This window comes from Haliotis rufescens, unplaced genomic scaffold, assembly GCF_023055435.1.
Source record: "Haliotis rufescens isolate VD_foot unplaced genomic scaffold, xgHalRufe1.0.p SCAF_192, whole genome shotgun sequence".
Lineage (NCBI taxonomy): Eukaryota > Metazoa > Mollusca > Gastropoda > Lepetellida > Haliotidae > Haliotis > Haliotis rufescens.
In genome coordinates, this window is record NW_025963882.1 from 50,693 (window position 1) to 70,655 (window position 19,963).

At 36.5% G+C, this 19,963-nt stretch overlaps 1 protein-coding gene across 2 annotated transcripts; it reads right to left on the bottom strand.

The window, feature by feature from the left end:
* Window positions 1–1,816: 1,816 nt before the first annotated feature.
* LOC124133993 (OVARIAN TUMOR DOMAIN-containing deubiquitinating enzyme 11-like) lies at window positions 1,817–11,897 on the bottom strand. 2 transcript variants are annotated; one of them, XM_048399160.1, is made up of 9 exons: window positions 11,628–11,897; window positions 10,392–10,460; window positions 10,074–10,127; window positions 9,607–9,795; window positions 7,929–8,063; window positions 7,172–7,272; window positions 5,579–5,672; window positions 3,678–3,742; window positions 1,817–2,530 (listed from the first exon to the last, which is right to left on the bottom strand). In XM_048399160.1, the coding sequence occupies exons 4-9, from the start codon at window positions 9,769–9,771 to the stop codon at window positions 2,434–2,436; spliced, it is 657 nt and encodes a 218-aa protein (XP_048255117.1). In that variant the 5' UTR covers window positions 9,772–9,795; window positions 10,074–10,127; window positions 10,392–10,460; window positions 11,628–11,897; the 3' UTR covers window positions 1,817–2,433. The 2 variants fall into 2 exon arrangements, with proteins under 2 accessions (XP_048255117.1, XP_048255118.1); XM_048399161.1 differs by lacking the exons at window positions 1,817–2,530; window positions 3,678–3,742 and having other exon boundaries at window positions 4,078–5,672; window positions 7,784–8,063.
* Between the last annotated feature and the right edge of the window lie 8,066 nt (window positions 11,898–19,963).

Below are 19,963 nucleotides of genomic sequence, written 5' to 3' on the forward strand. Positions count from 1 at the left end.
CATAGCATTCATATTCTGCTCTCAACATAGAAATGGGATTTACTATCAGTAGACAAAACAAAATCTTAAGATTCCATTATTTGTCGAGTTTATAGGCGTTATCCCATTTCTGGTCGAGGGGACATGAGTAATAATATAGTCAAAAATCTCTTAAAATTAGAAATATTGACCCATAGCATTCATATTCTGCTCTCAACTTAGAAATGGGATTTACTATCAGTAGTCAAAACAAAATCTTAAGATTCCTTTATTTGTCGAGTTTATAGGCGTTATCCCATTTCTGGTCGAGGGGACATGAGTAATAATATAGTCAAAAATCTCTTAAAATTAGAAATATTGACCCATAGCATTCATATTCTGCTCTCAACATAGAAATGGGATTTACTATCAGTAGACAAAACAAAATCTTAAGATTCCATTATTTGTCGAGTTTATAGGCGTTATCCCATTTCTGGTCGAGGGGACATGAGTAATAATATAGTCAAAAATCTCTTAAAATTAGAAATATTGACCCATAGCATTCATATTCTGCTCTCAACTTAGAAATGGGATTTACTATCAGTAGACAAAACAAAATCTTAAGATTCCATTATTTGTCGAGTTTATAGGCGTTATCCCATTTCTGGTCGAGGGGACATGAGTAATAATATAGTCAAAAATCTCTTAAAATTAGAAATATTGTCCCATAACATTCAGGCTTTGCTGACAGGTTTGAAATGGGATTTACTATCAGTAGTCAAAACAAAATCTTAAGATTCCATTATTTGTCGAGTTTATAGGCGTTATCCCATTTCTGGTCGAGGGGACATGAGTAATAATATAGTCAAAAATCTCTTAAAATTAGAAATATTGACCCATAGCATTCATATTCTGCTCTCAACTTAGAAATGGGATTTACTATCAGTAGACAAAACAAAATCTTAAGATTCCTTTATTGGTCGAGTTTATAGGCGTTATCCCATTTCTGGTCGAGGGGACATGAGTAATAATATAGTCAAAAATCTCTTAAAATTAGAAATATTGACCCATAGCATTCATATTCTGCTCTCAACTTAGAAATGGGATTTACTATCAGTAGACAAAACAAAATCTTAAGATTCCATTATTTGTCGAGTTTATAGGCGTTATCCCATTTCTGGTCGAGGGGACATGAGTAATAATATAGTCAAAAATCTCTTAAAATTAGAAATATTGACCCATAGCATTCATATTCTGCTCTCAACATAGAAATGGGATTTACTATCAGTAGACAAAACAAAATCTTAAGATTCCATTATTTGTCGAGTTTATAGGCGTTATCCCATTTCTGGTCGAGGGGACATGAGTAATAATATAGTCAAAAATCTCTTAAAATTAGAAATATTGACCCATAGCATTCATATTCTGCTCTCAACATAGAAATGGGATTTACTATCAGTAGACAAAACAAAATCTTAAGATTCCATTATTTGTCGAGTTTATAGGCGTTATCCCATTTCTGGTCGAGGGGACATGAGTAATAATATAGTCAAAAATCTCTTAAAATTAGAAATATTGACCCATAGCATTCATATTCTGCTCTCAACTTAGAAATGGGATTTACTATCAGTAGTCAAAACAAAATCTTAAGATTCCATTATTTGTCGAGTTTATAGGCGTTATCCCATTTCTGGTCGAGGGGACATGAGTAATAATATAGTCAAAAATCTCTTAAAATTAGAAATATTGACCCATAGCATTCATATTCTGCTCTCAACTTAAAAATGGGATTTACTATCAGTAGTCAAAACAAAATCTTAAGATTCCATTATTTGTCGAGTTTATAGGTGTTATCCCATTTCTGGTCGAGGGGACATGAGTAATAATATAGTCAGAAATCTCTTAAAATTAGAAATATTGACCCATAGCATTCATATTCTGCTCTCAAGTTAGAAATGGGATTTACTATCAGTGGCCAAAAGAAGAGCCTAAGTCAGAAGGAATGGGTGCATAGTCAGAAAGAAATGCGAACATGAGTGACTTTTAGTGTAAGCATAGAGTTCGAGATAATTTTTGTCATTAAACAATATATCACATGACTAACCACGGGTCCAGGCAGTCCTGTGGGTACCCGGGTCCTACTCAGTACCCACCCGACCCAGGTACCCGAGTTACCAGTTGCAGCCCTAATAAATTCACACATTGTCATACAAAGAAATACTAATGTTACAAAATGACATGTCACTGTGGTTCATGTACATCAAATTACTTTTCTTGTAAAGATAATATATGTGGGTGTTGACATCAGTGTGCAAGCACAATCATCACAACACATCCAGCAAGTCAGTCATCCTGTATAACAGTGGCATTTTAATCCTCCCTGTGTGAACCAAGCCATCATTATTCTTCATCCACAGTGATGTGGACACCCCTCCCTGGAACTTGACTGGCATCAAATTCTGTTGATTTACATTCCTAGTTGACTTCTTCATAGGGTTTATTCAGCACATCCATCAGAATATGAATTATAGCTTCCTTTACCCCAACATACATCAGGTAATCTGTGGCAGCTCTGAAGTGTAAAAAAACATATGTTTATGTAAAAACAATTGACTAAGCACCGTAGCTCACAAAGACATCAACACATGTACGCAACAGTTTGAAATATCAACAAAGCCAGTCATCTAACAGGATTTGTTGTAAGCATTGTCATTCATTCATTGTCATAGAACTATTTAAAGAAAACGCAATGAATATATCCAGAAATTGCAGCCTTACTGAAATATTTGGTTAACACATGTGACATCATTGGAACAAGTATGTGATGTTTCAGTGTCATTGTTTATGTGGTTTCTAAGGAGAAGAGAGACATCAGAAAGGGGCTTCGCACATTGTACCCATGTGGGGAATCGAATCCGGGTCTTCAGCTTGATGAGTGAAAGCTTAACCAGTACTTACTTACTCAGATGACAGATAACCAGTCCATGACATTAACCGGGTACAATGACAGGCAAAGATATTTGACCATCTCATACTGACTTTTGTTATTTTAACCAAAAGACGTTAAAAGATTGCTAACGCAAATTGTTTAACCTTAAATACAGTTTGCTGACTCCGACCCAAATAGTACTTGTTTTAGCCCCTTATTGTCGAGCACCAGACAGGGTAGGAACAAGTACAACCTTTTATCGTCTTTTGGTATGACGTGGCTGAGGGTCGAACCCACGACCCTCCTCTCTCCAGGTGGATGCTCTATCCACTAGACCACGGTGGTGGTATCAACCAAGAAATCCAACATTTCATCATAGTCAACTGTTGGGTAAGTACCCCATGGGACAGAACATAGGTCCATACCAACATATGCTAACCTAATTTATCTGATGGTCAGGTTCGATGACTTGGTTTATTACATGTCAAGTGGAAGTGTCTATATGTCAGTGTGTTTGGCAGTTAACTGCCTGCATTGTTGCTTATTTGATGGCAATATGTGTCACGTGTAGAGTACTTAATCAGGAATTACATGACATTCCATGAATGAAAACGAAAGCCAATCCTACAATACATTTTTAGTAAATGCAAATAAATGTAACATTAAGCCAATCATGGTATCTGTCTCATTCCTCTGGTATAACCTCAAAACTTAAATATAATGTATGTTATCAGGAATTATTTGAAACAACCTGTTTCACAAAGTGTCACAAAATATTAATATTTAATACCGTGTATCTTTCAGTCTGGTTAATGTCAAAGCTGATATCAAGTACTGAAGCATTTTTTGCTGCATCTGAAACAATAATAAAAGTATGCAAAATATATAGGGAATACACGTCTTGTTATGTAATGAAGTAAGTAGTTAAGCAAATATAAGCAGATATAGCAACACTAATAACATTTCGTTTGAGGTAAAAGCACAAGTTAATTTGGAACGTGTTTAAATTGTACTTGTGACAACAGGGGCACCACAATTTCCTCATGACTTACCACCATGCACTTTCAGATAAAAATACTGTGTGTGGGTATAAAAGTGGAAAAAAACATTTTCATAAACATAAAAAACAAAAATCAACAAATCCCTTTCTATTATCATGTGAAATTTCTGCTTAAAGGGAAGTCTTTTTAACGAGTTTCACCATATCACAAGCATGTTTTTATGAACAACTGTCAATACAGGGTGTTCAAAGAAAGGTGAGGGTGTCGTTTCCCACTTATGACACCAATCACAAACACATGCAAAGGCAACACTCGTGACACCTTAATAAATACGGGAACATGGTACAACTCAAAAAAAGGAATTGCATGGGACATCATTTTGGTCATTAATGCATTAAAGTTGGAAATGGCTTCCGCTTCTACCATTACATGTTTTGAAAGCTTGCTGAGGCCTTGAATATTGTAGCCTTGATCAAACAAGTTTGAAGCAAGAGTTGTATGGCACTCTTTGAAAAACTTTGTAGAAAGAGCACGCTCAATTGTACCTTAAAAGGCTGTAGCTGTTTGAAAATTGTCAGACATAAAAGCATAGTTGAGTACTAGAAAGTTGACGTCACCCTATTTGTTCTAGCCTTGTGTATACTTTACTGTCACTCTGAATCCTTATGCATAGACCAAAATATAAAACAGATGTACTAGTCTCTTTTATTTCCAGTTCAGTGGAAGGGAATGGTTACTTACATTATTGAACAATTTCAGATCATTGATATACAGGAATCTAAAGTCAAAATTCTTGACTGAATTCCTGTGTTTTTTATTTTGCCAATCCGAGCAGAAGTTCTGATTCATATGCATAAAGAAACAGATGGGCAGGGACCTGAGCACATGGCTACTACAGGAACAGATCCAACAAGAAGGTCCAATTCCAATTAACCTAGTAATTGCATGAACTAAATTATCTAAATAAAAATGGTACAGACGTTACTAGAAGTCAGACAAAACATATACTTAATGCAGTATGCAGTATGACTTCCATGCTCTCACACTGGTTGATTACTTCCTTCTATGTCTACAGTGTTATTCATAGGAAAACAATTCTTATTATGCCACAGTTTCCAAACCTGAATGTACTAAAGTACCTATAATGAATTATTCACTCTTAAAACTATCTGACAGGTTATCTCAATGCATTGTCATAGTATCTTCTTACCTACATGAAATTTCATGTTATTGTAGTTTACCAAGTCTCGTTTTGGTGATGGAAGTAGTAATGCTTTCTCAGTAGGTGTAACCAAAAACCTTCAGGTGGGTATTTGTTCAATAATCTGTGCACTGTTCTCAACAGAATACAATGACAGATTGAACCCATTTTTATATATCAAAAGAATGGACAGCTTGACTGATATTCCTTTGAAATTGAGGTGGTATCGATTGTAGGAATCAATAAGCTGCCAGAATATATATACATGAGAATATCCCCGAAGACAACATTAGCTCTCCTATTCCACCAGATCCTTCAAGGAGTCCCAAATGACAGGGCTGTAAGTTATCATGTACACAATCCTTAAAGCATGGTCTTGCATTGAAATAGCTCACAAATTTTCATGTAACGTTTTCATGAGCAATGATTGGAAGGATGTTTGTTAAAAATAATATATGAGGCAACTGTCACATTTGAGAAGGTACATACATATTGAGACAGATATCCCTCTGCAAAATTGACTCTTCGGTCTGGTGTTGGGAAGCCGCTGACAAACTCATCATGCCTTTGAAGTTGTTCCTCACTGAAAAACATATCTAAAATGAGTGTTTGTTGTTCAGTGCCCCACTCAGCAATATCAATACTATATTGTGTCTCAACAAGACCAAATAGTGTTTTGATATTATGAGCAAATTTCTCACAGTCATAATGTATGATGTCATAAATTCATCCAGGGTCACAGAGATTTACCACCTGATCCATTGAGTCTCCTGGTGTGACAAGCATAGGTTGCTAGGGACTAGTTCTAACACAGTATCCATTAAGTCTCCTGGTGTGACAAGCATAGGTTGCTAGGGACTAGTTCTAACACAGTATCCATTAAGTCTCCTGGTGTGACAAGCATAGGTTGCTAGGGACTAGTTCTAACACAGCATCCATTAAGTCTCCTGGTGTGACAAGCATAGGTTGCTTGGGACTAGTTCTAACACAGTATCCATTAAGTCTCCTGGTGTGACAAGCATAGGTTGCTAGGGACTAGTTCTAACACAGTATCCATTAAGTCTCCTGGTGTGACAAGCATAGGTTGCTAGGGAATAGTTCTAACACAGTATCCATTAAGTCTCCTGGTGTGACAAGCATAGGTTGCTAGGGACTAGTTCTAACACAGTATCCATTAAGTCTCCTGGTGTGACAAGCATAGGTTGCTAGGGACTAGTTCTAACACAGCATCCATTAAGTCTCCTGGTGTGACAAGCATAGGTTGCTTGGGACTAGTTCTAACACAGTATCCATTAAGTCTCCTGGTGTGACAAGCATAGGTTGCTAGGGACTAGTTCCAACACAGTATCCATTAAGTCTCCTGGTGTGACAAGCATAGGTTGCTAGGGACTAGTTCTAACACAGTATCCATTAAGTCTCCTGGTGTGACAAGCATAGGTTGCTAGGGACTAGTTCTAACACAGTATCCATTCAGGACTTCAATTAGTGCTTCGTGTTTTAATGGTACTTCAATAATTCATTGTTTTAGCTTGTTTTGTTTTGGTAAAACCCACAAACACAGGTTAGGAGTAAATCAAACACTATGAGAAAGCAACTGGAATAAAACCCCAGTTATTACTATATCTGGATTGAAAGTCATTCCAAGTTATCTGCCAACAAAACATCTCTTGCAGCAATTCTCTGCAGGTGTGCCACTACATTTTCTTTCTGTATAAATTTTAGTAAAGAGAAACATCATTAACACAAGTTTAAGAAAACATCTTACTGAGAGTGAATAATACCTTCTTATCAGGTATCTAATGGCAGCAACTGACATGTGCCTCTTACAATTGTTAAGCTAAACTTTCAAATAATGTTTTGTGAAATATGAAGGCACCATGGCAAAAACATTTATGAAGGTAATACAAGAGTACTGTTTACTCAGATATAATTTTTAGAATTTTTTTTATTAAACAAAAGTACATCTGAAATCATCTTTGGTTAATATTTCATACTGAAAACATTAATGGATCTATCATTAAGCAACTGACACAATAATAAGGAAATGTCTTGTTGCAGGTGTTGCATTGGGTGTGGACATGCCTTGTGTTCCCATACAGCAGTGTTGATTGCATACTTGGAATCTGAATCTGATTCATCTTCTGTGTCCATTTTGGTGTCATTAGCTGCTTCCGTCTCTTTCTCTTAAAATGAAACATGATTGTATGTGAGATGTGGAACCAGTATGCGTAATCCTTGTACAAGTAACAAGCATATGAATGAACACAAGAATGTTTTTTCTGTGTATGATAAGTATGAAATGGTTAATGTCAGAAGTATACTTATATTAGCTCTCTATCCTTAATTTCCAATGAGTCTGTGAATATATGAAATGTTCAGTACCAATATAGTAATATACTGATGTCTCTGTGGTCAGAGATGTCATAAATTTATATCTGATAATAGATACATGCCACGGTCTCAATGTGACGATCCAAGTGTAATTTAGTTCTTAACTTAAAGAACATGCACATGCTGGCACTTGCACAATGCTAGGCATTATTGGGCTTTGTTTCAGCGTGAAGACAGAGTCAACTGTTTTGAGTAATATGTAATGTTATAGGTATATATTGCAAAAACCTACACAAGTTCTGAATGCTTTGACATGGTGACCTGCCATAATTATTTTAACTGTACCATCAATAAAGGACAAACCTCCTTCTGTGGACATTGGTATGAGTGTCACATAATGCAGCTCCCACAAGTGGCCTATGCTTAGTACTGGCATGTCTCCTCGGTATTCAGCTGGACGAATGAATGTAGGCTTATTTGCAATTGTTGTAATGATCCTGATGGTCACCTTATAGAGGTCAGCTGTTGCCTGCAGAATGATGTTGTCTCCCCATTCCCCCAACATCTTCATCTTGATGATATAGTCTCTGAATGTTGGATAATGGTTTTTATCCACGAAGTCCTTGAACAGACACCGCTTGCCCTAAAACATGTTCAGTTAGTGTGAGACTGAGAAATGTTACTGTTCTTCTTTCTTCTTATACTACATGTAATACACATAAAATGAAAAAACAAAAAACAACAAAAAACATGACTCAATGTTGTGTTGTATAGTCATCTAAGTTCAAAGCTAAAATGGTACAAAATCTCTACAAGTGACAAACCTCACATTGTCAGAAGATACCATTTTGCATGACCCCCATGGGGAAGTACTGGTACTTGCATCTTTATGTTAAATGCAACATGCATAGATAATGAATTGAAATTGTGCAATTCATCAGGTTCCATGAATTTGGTCAAGTGTTTTTATGTTTGCCCAAAATTGGAAAAAGTGAAAATTCAAGATGAGCTAATGAAAAAACAGTTTTCACTGGCTTGCTGTATAAGTGCATTTACCTTAAATGCAAAGTTTAGTCCCATTTCACCTCATCCCAATCTATATGCCTTTCAAAATTTACTTGAACCTATTTATTGGGGTAAACATGAAGTATCAGAAATTATTCATACAGCCCAACTGAATATAAAGTCAGTGGTTTATACTGTAACCTAAAAGAGCCACTTTGCATAATAATTTTAGACTTGCTCATTTAGAAATGTGTATACAGCCTTTCTGTACAAAATTTCAGCCATCACATTTTTTAAATGCCTTTTAAGGTCCTGATAACTCTTTATGAGGTCAAAAGTAAAACAAATTTTATAATGTAATATAAATGTGCTGCGGAAGTATGAAACCTATTGGAACTGTACATGTACATATGTGGCAGATAAAAGTGAATATTCAGCTTATTTTACACACCTTATCTGACAACTGTCATGCAATTTTGAAACTTAAATTCTCAATATTAAGAGGTGTCTCATAATATTTCCAAAACATTTGAAAGTAATATACCCTACTAAACAGGCTGACCTGAGGGATGTTTCCTTCATTGGGACAACCATTCGTTTATCTTGTTTTAAATAAAGAAGTTTAATCAATGTCAAGGGCATCACCAATAGAGCCCCATGACTCTCCAGCTCACATAACATAAGAAGAATTAATGAAAATATATTTGATGGAAAGGTTGAGAGCAAATTGTCATTGACATATTTAACATAAGATCCAAAATATGTGAGTACTTTTCAGAGACAATAATAACTAATGCTATTCAGGCAAAACTTTGCTTCATAAGCTTTGAGGTTTCGTCCTGTAAGCCAAAATTTCAGTAACACAAAAAATAATGTGGAATTCATTACTGGATAAAAATTGAAATTCACCAAATCAAATGTACTGCCGTTATTGTAAAAAACATTCTTACTGCATATCAATGTTCATAATGATAACAAATATAAACTTTTTAAATCCATTGAGGTGTAATAATCTGAACAAACTTGCATGCCAAATTTTCAGCTGGTCCACTGATTTCTAAGAATAACATGATTCCAAACAAATAGGACATGGCTTCAGCCCAATTAGGCTTTCACATTTTATTCACTATATCAAATTTCTACCCTAAGAAAATTGAAAGTATGCATTATTGTTTACTTACCTGCACATATTGCACAACCTTTTCTCGCAGATGTTTATGGCTGATTATGTCAATGTCATGTATTTGAAGCTGTTGAACCAATGCAATAAACATGCAGTTACCAGCCCCTTCATTGTCCACAATGTCAAGGTCATAGAATGAGGCCTCCATCTCCAGTTCTTTCATAGTTGGCGTCTTCTTGCGTCCTGCCTAGACACATTATATAAGTAACACAAATTGTCCTGTAATATATCTCTTAGTATATTGTTTTTATGGAAACAACTGTAATGTTCTGCAATACATGTACTGATGTAGTATTTTTCAGCTGAGACAATGAACCATTTCAGATGTGCATGATATACAGGAAGACATATGAGCAACTGACACAACATCATATGGAGAATTTGTGTACTCCTTCCAACAGATATAATTATGCATCTAGGATTGATCAGTCTTGCTGATCGTACCCATCTGTATTCAGATATTACCTTTTGTTTCTACATTGTCTCTCCTCTTGGTTTGAGCCTGTTGTTCTCCCTTTCCTTAAAAGTATAAACATACATCACCAAATGCAAGCATATACCTTCAGGATAAAATAATGCTTTACATTCATTTTATTTTGAAAACATTTATTCCGTTGAAGTGTTCAATATGTGTAAATGTACTCTGAAAGGTGGACAATTTGTACAAGTATTGATTACCCTTCTTATTGTGCATGCATGCATGCAAGTATTCATGCATATGCCTAATGTTTTGGGGACTAACCGTTCCAGAAGATTCCTATGAGGTGTCTCAAATTGTAATACCTTTTTCATCCTGTGTTTTTCCCCTTTTGAGTGGCTTTCTACCCTCTTCTCTTGCATCTGGCAGAGCATCTGTTAGAAAAATATATGAAAATTATCACATTTATGCCTTCTTCTGCACATACCAACATATCACAGAGCGACCAATTTAACTGGTTAAGGAACTGAACTGAACTGAAAATCAACAAATGCTTCAACCATTGACTGCAGTTTGATTCCAGACCCTTGATCAGTTGTGTTTTGTATACCACCTAACCTCCTGTGTCAATGTTAGCTTTCGTTCCAAGAAGACAAACCAATGAATGTCCCTTGTAAGTAATGTATAATATCACAGGAAGTATCATATACCACATTAATCCTAAGATTTTAGTACAAATGACATAACAATTAATGACTACACCAAATTATTTCAATACCTTGCAAAGTCGTGAATTAGTAATTGCATGTAATTACATTTGCTATGATCCATATAATACTTTCAAAATTCTGAACCATAATTCCACAACAGCAAAAACATTAATTAATGTATGTTCCTGATTTTAAGTATGATGCTGTTCCTTCTCTTTTAATTAACACTGCAGTATTAGCAACATCCTCACTGTCTGGGTACCATGTCATAGAATAAACCAAGTTACCCGATCACCTGGTCAAATTAGTCACCTCAAGCATGTATTGCTGGAGACCTTTTTCAACCTGCAGTAGCAACATGAGTTGTATCATCTTTGATAACTGTTCTGCTTAGCTGTCCAACTTGGTATTTTCTTAGAAATGCAAAATATAAAAGTCTACCAAAGAAACTGAATAGCAGAATAACAGAACCTGCCTGATGTGTATATAAAGTTTCATGAAGAAATACGCAATGGTTTATGAATTGTGCTCTGGAAACAAACCCCACCCTCATTTGAACCAACTGTTTGCCATGAAAATGCAAATGAAATATTATAAACATTCCAGCATGGGAAAAGGCACCAATTGTGAGGGTCCATGAGGAAATATTGAATGCTCTTGATACAGAATGTGACAGATGGACACACTGATCTCGTTTCTGTATCTCCAACTGCACTTACTTTGGGTAGAGGAAATGATAAAAACAGCAAATACATTACAAACATCATGTCTTTGCAGTCCATCAAGATAGATGATGTCATCTATTCTGTAAGAACTATTTTATTTAAAATACATTATTAAACATACTTGCTAATTACATAATATTCATAAACTACTACTGGAAATATGTACCTTCATATGTCCTCATTCTTCTCCTCTTCTCTTCTTTTCTTGTCCGAGAAGTAATGTCACACACCTGCTCCCACTGCACATGCTTGTTCGGATAGGCAACCTTGAATTGGGAGTTCTGGGAATCTATTTCGACAATAGTTCCTTCCTTGCATTTTTTCATCCCTTTTTTGGGCCCACCTCGTTTGACTCTGGTATCTTTTCCATGAACCCTCACCAGAACTTCATCCCCTATCTTGTACACTGATGTGTCCTTGTTTTTTTTAATCATTTCTGATGATTTGGTCAGTGACGCCTGCAGCACATTTTTCCTGAGGTTTCCTGTGATTGCTTCTATTCTCTCATTAAAGCCATATTCGTCTTCAGTATCCTAAAGAATAATAAAGTATTACATTTACCATGTTTTAATGTCCACATATCTAACATAAACGTCAAATAATATCACTTCCACTTCACATGAGTTTTACCTCATATTCTAAAGTTTAGAATCTAAACATATCATTACTTCTAATATCTTGCAGTTGAAATAGTTCTATGTACATGTCTCTACTTGTCACATCTCCTGTCATTATTGCACAGGTTTACAGGACCCGATGACAGTTTTTATCCCCTGCACCTACAAATTTGTCTTTTTATTTTGTATAAAGTTTTGAAATTTTGACTTAGTCTCTGAACTGAATGGAAGCAGTGGGGTTTACCAGAGCAGAACTCGAAAACTGTTCAAGATATCTTCATGAAACTTTGTACAATATCAGTCTATGGCTATTATAGAGTCTTTTTTCTTTAAAAAACTTCAAAATATGATTTATTTTCTTATTCTAATTAAATGACACACCAGTAGACACTGCAACAAAATCCATAAAAGCATTAATTGTAGATGTATTAGAAATTCACCAGGTTTTGAGGTGTCAGCATGCTTACAACTTTTGTACCTTATCTGTACCGTGTACCTTACTCTGGTAACTACATGTACCTATAAAGGGCTGCAACAATACCTGCCTGAAAACAATGCTCTATAATACCATGCATGATATCTAAATATTCTTAGCTTACACAAACTTGAAGATGATTATAACCTTTGTTTATCATTAAAGTTTTACTAAGGCAGATGTACAAAGTTTATGGAGATGTTATATTAGCTCTTGTATTCAACCTCTTCTACAAGGAGGTGAGACAAACTGATAATTTACAATGTCACATTTGATTGCACATAGCATTGTATTTAAAACTAGACAATGGGCGGGGTATATAGATGAGTTTGTCTCTTGTTATGCGTAATGACATAAATCCTCCATACCTCATGACTCTCTGCAGATAGTTCGCATTGCTCATCTTCTTCAGAGCAAGAGTATGCATCATCTGTACTCCCAGCTCTCAACACATTCTTGAAGTGTACTGGAGGGCAGCCCAGCATGGCCTTGTATGGTGAACAACCTGTTAACATAGGAATTATGTTTAAATACAAGCCTGTGTTTCTCATGTCTTCTTCAACAATAAATGTCACAACTGCACTGTGGCAATATTGATATTTCCAGAGTTCTATAAATTTGCAGTAGCCTGAAGGGTGCATGCAACTATATTTTGGTCAATACCTGGTCAACTATGAAACTGTTGTACCTTCTGTAATGAGCCATCATCATTTAACTGTGTCATAATGGTTATTTGTTGGTCAGTGCGTAAAATAAATTCAATGTCACACATCCACATTTACCATGCTTACAGTCTGAAAAGTATATGCTTACATTATGTGCTTCACACTTTGTAACATATGCCCACATTAAATTAAAGCTATATATTCAAACTTTACCAAGTGCAGAATGAATGCTTTCATTGTGTATTCTAGCATATGCCGGCAACTTTTCCACCAAGTTGAAGCTTTCTCCATCACCATGTTTGCTGTGATAAAATTCCAAATGGCTTTTCCAATCCCGGTGTGATTGTTCACTCTGAAATAAATTAATATCTAAATAGTAAACAGATTAGGCAGGCACAAAAAGTGTGCACAAGTGTTATACCATGTATATGAAATATATGAAATATATAACAAAAACAGTTTCCATAATCATAAGAAGCCTCTTCTAAAAGCTGGGTCCACTTAATGATTCCATCAATATCATAAGCATGTGTTATGAATCAACATAAAATAGTGATAGTAGCAGGTGTTCACGAAGGTTAGTGTATCCTGCCCCACCGGTGTCATCTGTCACACACATGCAAGGGTGGCTCTGCCCTAAAGATGACATGGTCCAAATAACATCAACATTAAAGTTCTTACTATTAAGTATCTACATCTATTACCTCAACGTTTAGAGTGCGCATGTTTTGATTGAAATTTGTCACCCACCTTTCCCTGAGATTGGGGATGGTGAGCCCGACTTCGGACAATCTTCGTTCCCATTTCAATGCAGAGTTGGTTGACTGCTCCCTTAAACTCGGAGCCTTGATCGCACTGTAAGATTCTTGGATTTCCCCATCCATACTCAAAGTAGATTTTGTGGAGTTCCAATGCCACTGAACAGGCTCTTTTGTTGGAAAGAGGCCGAAGCCACAAGAATCTTGTGAAAACATCAATAACAGACAAGATGTAAATGAATGTTTCACCATCATTTTCTGCAGGCATTCCAGTTAGTTCCACAAGGTCAACCTGATGTCGCCCCATTGGTGTTCTTGAAATCACCGGTTTTAGTTTGGCAGCATTAACAAATTTAGGATGTAACAGTTGCCTGTCATCTTGCCTGTCTATAAAGTCTTGTATGGCTTCCTGAGAAGTGCCAGCATAATACTGGTTTATCAATGTTCTTATTTTCTTTGCTCCAGAACCCCGCAACTCAGTGTAAAATTTGCAGATGACATTATCAAGTTCTGACTTTGATATCACTATTTTCCTGTCCCCATCAATAATCTCCAATCTATATTCTCCTTGGACAGGGTTGTGAATTTCTGTCAAAGATAAATTGAACTTCCGCATTTTCTGGCAGACATGGTAAAACTTGACAGTCTTGCTATCCTTGGGAATGTCACCTCCTTCAAGTTTTAATCTAAGGCAGTCGTAATTCTCCTTTGAAATCACACCAATACTTCTTTTTCTTGAACATTTTACCTGAAATGCATTAAAAGCAAACCTATTACATCATGTTCAACTGTATGTCATACATGATGTCCATAATCATATTTACCAGGCTTTTCTTTCATATTACTAAATTTATTGACTATGTGCATTAGTCATCCTACAAAAACACATTACCAAAGATACAGAAACTCACCCTCATTGGGCAATGTACATGTCACATGTTAGGCTGAGCCAGAGAAGAGAAATAGTACATGATTTGTTCAAAACACATACTGTAATTCCCAATAAGTACTCGAGTGTTCATTGAAATTTTGTGATAACGTTCTTCTACATGTCCTCATATTTGGTTGCTGATGCTGACAAAAGAATGATGACTAACAATCTATTTTCCACAATCATATTTCTAGGATTCAAGGAAAATTCAAATAAACAGACACTCAGAACTATTTCTTTCTTATTGATTGTGAATGTGGTACATGGTGCTAGTCTTAAAATAAACTTCATATAGAGTAACTGTTTTCATAATGACTGCCATATCAGCCTTTCAAATCACAAGATTCACTGAAATGTGTTCATATTGTAATTTATGGTAAATAAAGCCAAAGACAATCAGGCAATGTAAACATGTAAACCTTAATTCTATGCATTATTTCAGTTTTTCAGAATACCAGGTTATCCTAATGATTGTAAAGAAAGAAAGGAAAACCTTCCCATAATCACATCTTGGAAAAGAACTTTTCAAAATGTTTACTACTTGCAGAAATGGCCCCTATTTTAGTGTCAAGTATTCATACTTAAAACACTAGATTACGATATACAGAACTGTAATGGAATGTCATGCTCACTATAAAAAGTACACATCATAGGCTCATGGTAATGGGAAAATCATAAAAATTAACAAGTTATTTAGCATATGTTGTAGAAGTAGAAGGACCCTCAATATACAAGAACAGATTGTCATGTAGGGAAATGTCTGAGTAGGGAAATGTCTGAGTATGGAAATGTCAGTGTTGGGAACTGTCTGTGTGGGGAAATGTCCATGTGGTTTGTAGCTAATTACATGCAGAATGTGTTATATAGATCAGTAGCAGACACACAGCCTAACCCCAGGGTGAGCTAATGATTATCTTCTAAGATTCCTCTTTAGTTTGTGTCTTTATTTGGGTATACATACTCACAGTATGGTATAATGGACAGATTGTCACACCATGAAGTTATCACCACATCATACAAAGCGTAAGCAATATTACTTCAGAAAAATAGATGAACATGAGATGTATGAGTACCTGTTCTGTTCTAATGATTATTGAACAAACTAATTATACCATTCTTAACAAACATATCAAGATGTCATCATGACACAATAGTTCAGCTATTGCCGAATTTTAAATATTGCTGTGTACGAAGTAAACTAGTGTCCAAAAGAAACGATACCACCTGTTTGCAACGACATAAAAGAAAAACCAAACAATGCAGAAGTTTAGGATTGGTGTTATGCTTTTGAGAAATCCTTTCACAACATCTGTACAAAAATGTCATTTCAATAAAATCTGTACAACCAATATGACAAGCCTTTAAAGATGGGTGGGGTCGAAAAATGAACATTTCGTTAGAGCACTGATCACAGAAACAACGGGAAATGTCACACCACACGTCTCAAAGTCAAGTCAGTAGTGGGTATGTCAGAACACGCCTACGGACTGATGACGTCAAACGTCTGATGACGTTGGGAGTGATGTGTTGCCATTTCTCGAGGAGACATCGTTCCAAGTCCTGGACGTTGACTGGAGGCACACGGCGACGTCGGATTTGCCGATCGAGGTGGTCCCAAAAGTGCTCGATGGGATTCATGTCCGGTGAACATGCGGGCCATGGCAAAACCTGTACGTTGGCGTTGGCAAGGAAGTTCTGTGTCAATCTTGCTGTGTGTGGCCTTGCATTGTCATGTTGGAAAAGGAGTCCACGAGGCTGTTGCTGAATAAAGGGCACCACAACAGGCCGTAGGATGTCATCAAGATAACGCTGTGCATTCAGGTTTCCATGAATTACGACAAGCATCGTTTTGACGTCACCACATATGCCACCCCAAACCATTAACCCTCCACCTCCAAACGGACGGACCTGTTGGATACAGTTAGGCGCCAAACGTTCACCAAATCGTCGGTATACAAGCTGAAGATAAGGAATCTGCTCTCACCAGAGAACATAACACGTGCCCAGTCCCGCCGTTGCCAACGTCGAACTCGCCTGGCCCAGATCAGTCTGTTGTTCCGGTGTCGAGGCGTCAGGAGCGGTCCGCGGTAGGGATGACGTGGCCGGATACCATACTGCCGTAGTCTCCTGGTGACGGTCTGTCGACTGATCCTGTGTCCCAGTGCTGTAGCCGCCGTGGACGTCGCTGTTACGGTGCGGTTCCTCAGGTGTATTACACGGATGTAACAATCTTCACGGGGCGTGGTTACTCGTGGTCTTCCACTCCTGGGCCTGTCTGACGTCTGACCTGTCTGACGCAACCGCTGCATCAACCTGGTGATAGTGATGCGTGCGCAGCCCAACCTTCTGGCGACGTCGACGTGTGACGCTCCTTGTTGGACCATTCCAACGGCTCTCTCTCTCTCTCGATGGCTGTCAAACGTGGCATATCTTGTGTTCTTTTTGTTGCTGTGATATCAACGTGTCTGATCAGCCGTTTTATACAGTTTTTCTGCACGTGCAGAACATGCTAGAGAGGGAAATGTCACTTTCACGAAATTTACGTTTTTTCCCGGAAGTGATCATGTGTTCCCGGTATTTTTTATCGACTATGCTGTGTTTGGGATGTGCAATACGAATTGGCATGTTTTCATACTTGACAATTCACTTAGTAAAAAACAATTTTGAAAATAAGTTGGTATCGTTTCTTTTGGACACTAGTTTAGTTACATGAAACAATTAAGTTATCACTTTTCTTCAGACTAAGAAATAAAGGCCTGGTTCCACCATGCACTTTGCATTACTTGTTTTAGTTACATTGCATGTCAGTTCTAATAATATTGAACAAACAAACCGGTGGGAACTGAAGTAAATGATGTATTGACAGTAATCATTACAAGGCCTTACAAAATGGAAAGGAATATATTTTATTCTGGACCTACAAATCCTATCTTACAATAATGACCAAAACATTAGATATCTAATGTAAGTAGAACTTGTAAACATAAGTACCTAATCAAATTAACTTTGATCTAAACAAAGAGTTAAAAAAAGTAACATATACATATCATTGTATGAATTCATAGTGTTGGTACTTACTCTTGCCATTGGTTGGGATGTACTGGACTCTGTCTGTTTCCTCAAATCATCTGACATTCTGACAGATATTCAGGAATATCATCTGCAAACAAATGATACTACATGAAACTAGTTTTCCTAAATTGTTGACAATTGTTGAATATGTGCTTTGTGTTTTTTGCCCAGACCCAGGGAGAACATTTGTAATGTGATCGCCATTTATCAGTTGCTGGGGTCCCCATCCTGCCATAGTCTCTGGCAGTACCTCTCTTCAGTGTGGAAATATCAGTATGAAGTATACAAGTCTTATGAATATTGGTTTTTACAATCTGCCAGCTCTCTGTATTAATGAGATCAAAAGCATGTTGTGTATTGAATGAAAGAACACATTGCCCCCATGTGAGAGCACCATACAAACATAAAGGGGTGGAAATATACAGGTATCTGTGTGAGAAGGAGGTAGAGGACCTTAATTATCAACCTTAGGTATGGGTAATTTATAATGGGATTGAGGTTAGGACCATATTTAGATGAGCCCCTCACCCCCCTCATCCAACCCCATCCCCCCCCACACTTTATGTGCATTTATTATGTCCCCAATATATACAGATTGCATTTTCAGTCTTATGAATATTTGTTTTTAAAAACTGTTCATTTATAAATAGCAAACACTCTGTTCAGTAAACTTAATACAATCTTGATGTACCAAGATAAGTTATATCAAACTAGAAATGATGCAGTTGTTTACTTTACCCCTGCTATCCATTATTATATAACTATGTGTGACTACATATTGACTGTTAGTGTAATACTGACTCTTATGACATAATGACATGCATAAAATATATAAACTGTATAGTGAGCAAGGTTAAGAATTTTTGGATGAACGACTTCTTTATTACATTTAAGAGCGACGTTTCAGTGTAGGTTCTAACACCGTTATCAATCAAATGATATCACTTGCTGGATACAACAATAAAAAGTAAAGAACCCCTTAATCCACAGATCATATCGAAAAGAAATTTGGACTAGTATTTGAACAGTTTCATTTTCATTACTAATTTTTTACAATAAAAGACAATTATTTCTCTACATAATGTGACCCCCTAAATTGATCTACAAATCCTTCAAATAGGAACAATTTGAAACATTGGAAAATATGATACTTTCATATTTTTTTAACAAATGAAGAATACAGGTCCAAATTGCGAAACCGCATTTTATTTCTATCCCATGAACATGGTGCTGCAAATACTCAGGTTTGGAGGTCTTCTCTTTTAGACTTTCAAAATATGTATTATTACCAAAACAAGAATTATTTGATATGAGGAAGTTAGTATCATACATGGCAATTATCACTGCTAATTACCTGAGATATGTCAATCATTAAAGATATGCTGAAACGTATGTGCCTAAAGCAATGATATTACTAACCTGCAATGTTTAACTGTCATCAGGACAGATAATTGTAGCGCCAATCCAACAGAGAAATATAACAAGGAGATATGATTCAATGTTACACACATGGATTGTTGATACAGACTAGTACCTGGCACAGGTGAAAAGTCATTCACATTCCATAAACAACCACATACGACAATCTTATATTCTTAGCTACTAACTTCAGGAAGCGATGGTCATTGGCCTTTTCAATGAAACAAGTGTTTTCATTGGCTTATTCATCATGATTGACAGAAACAAGGAATGAACAGTACCAGATCAGTGACCATAAACCATGGTACTGAGGATTGCATAATATTGCATCCTACATACACCAACATGCCAGCTCTCTGTGTTAATTAGATCAAAAGCATGTTGTGTATTGAATGAAAGAACACATTGCCCCCATGTGAGAGCACCATACAAACATAAAGGGGTGGAAATATACAGGTATCTGTGTGAGAAGGAGGTAGAGGACCTTAATTATCAACCTGGTTAGGACCATATTTAGATGAGACCCTCCCCCCCCCAACCACAGACACACACATTTTATGTGCAT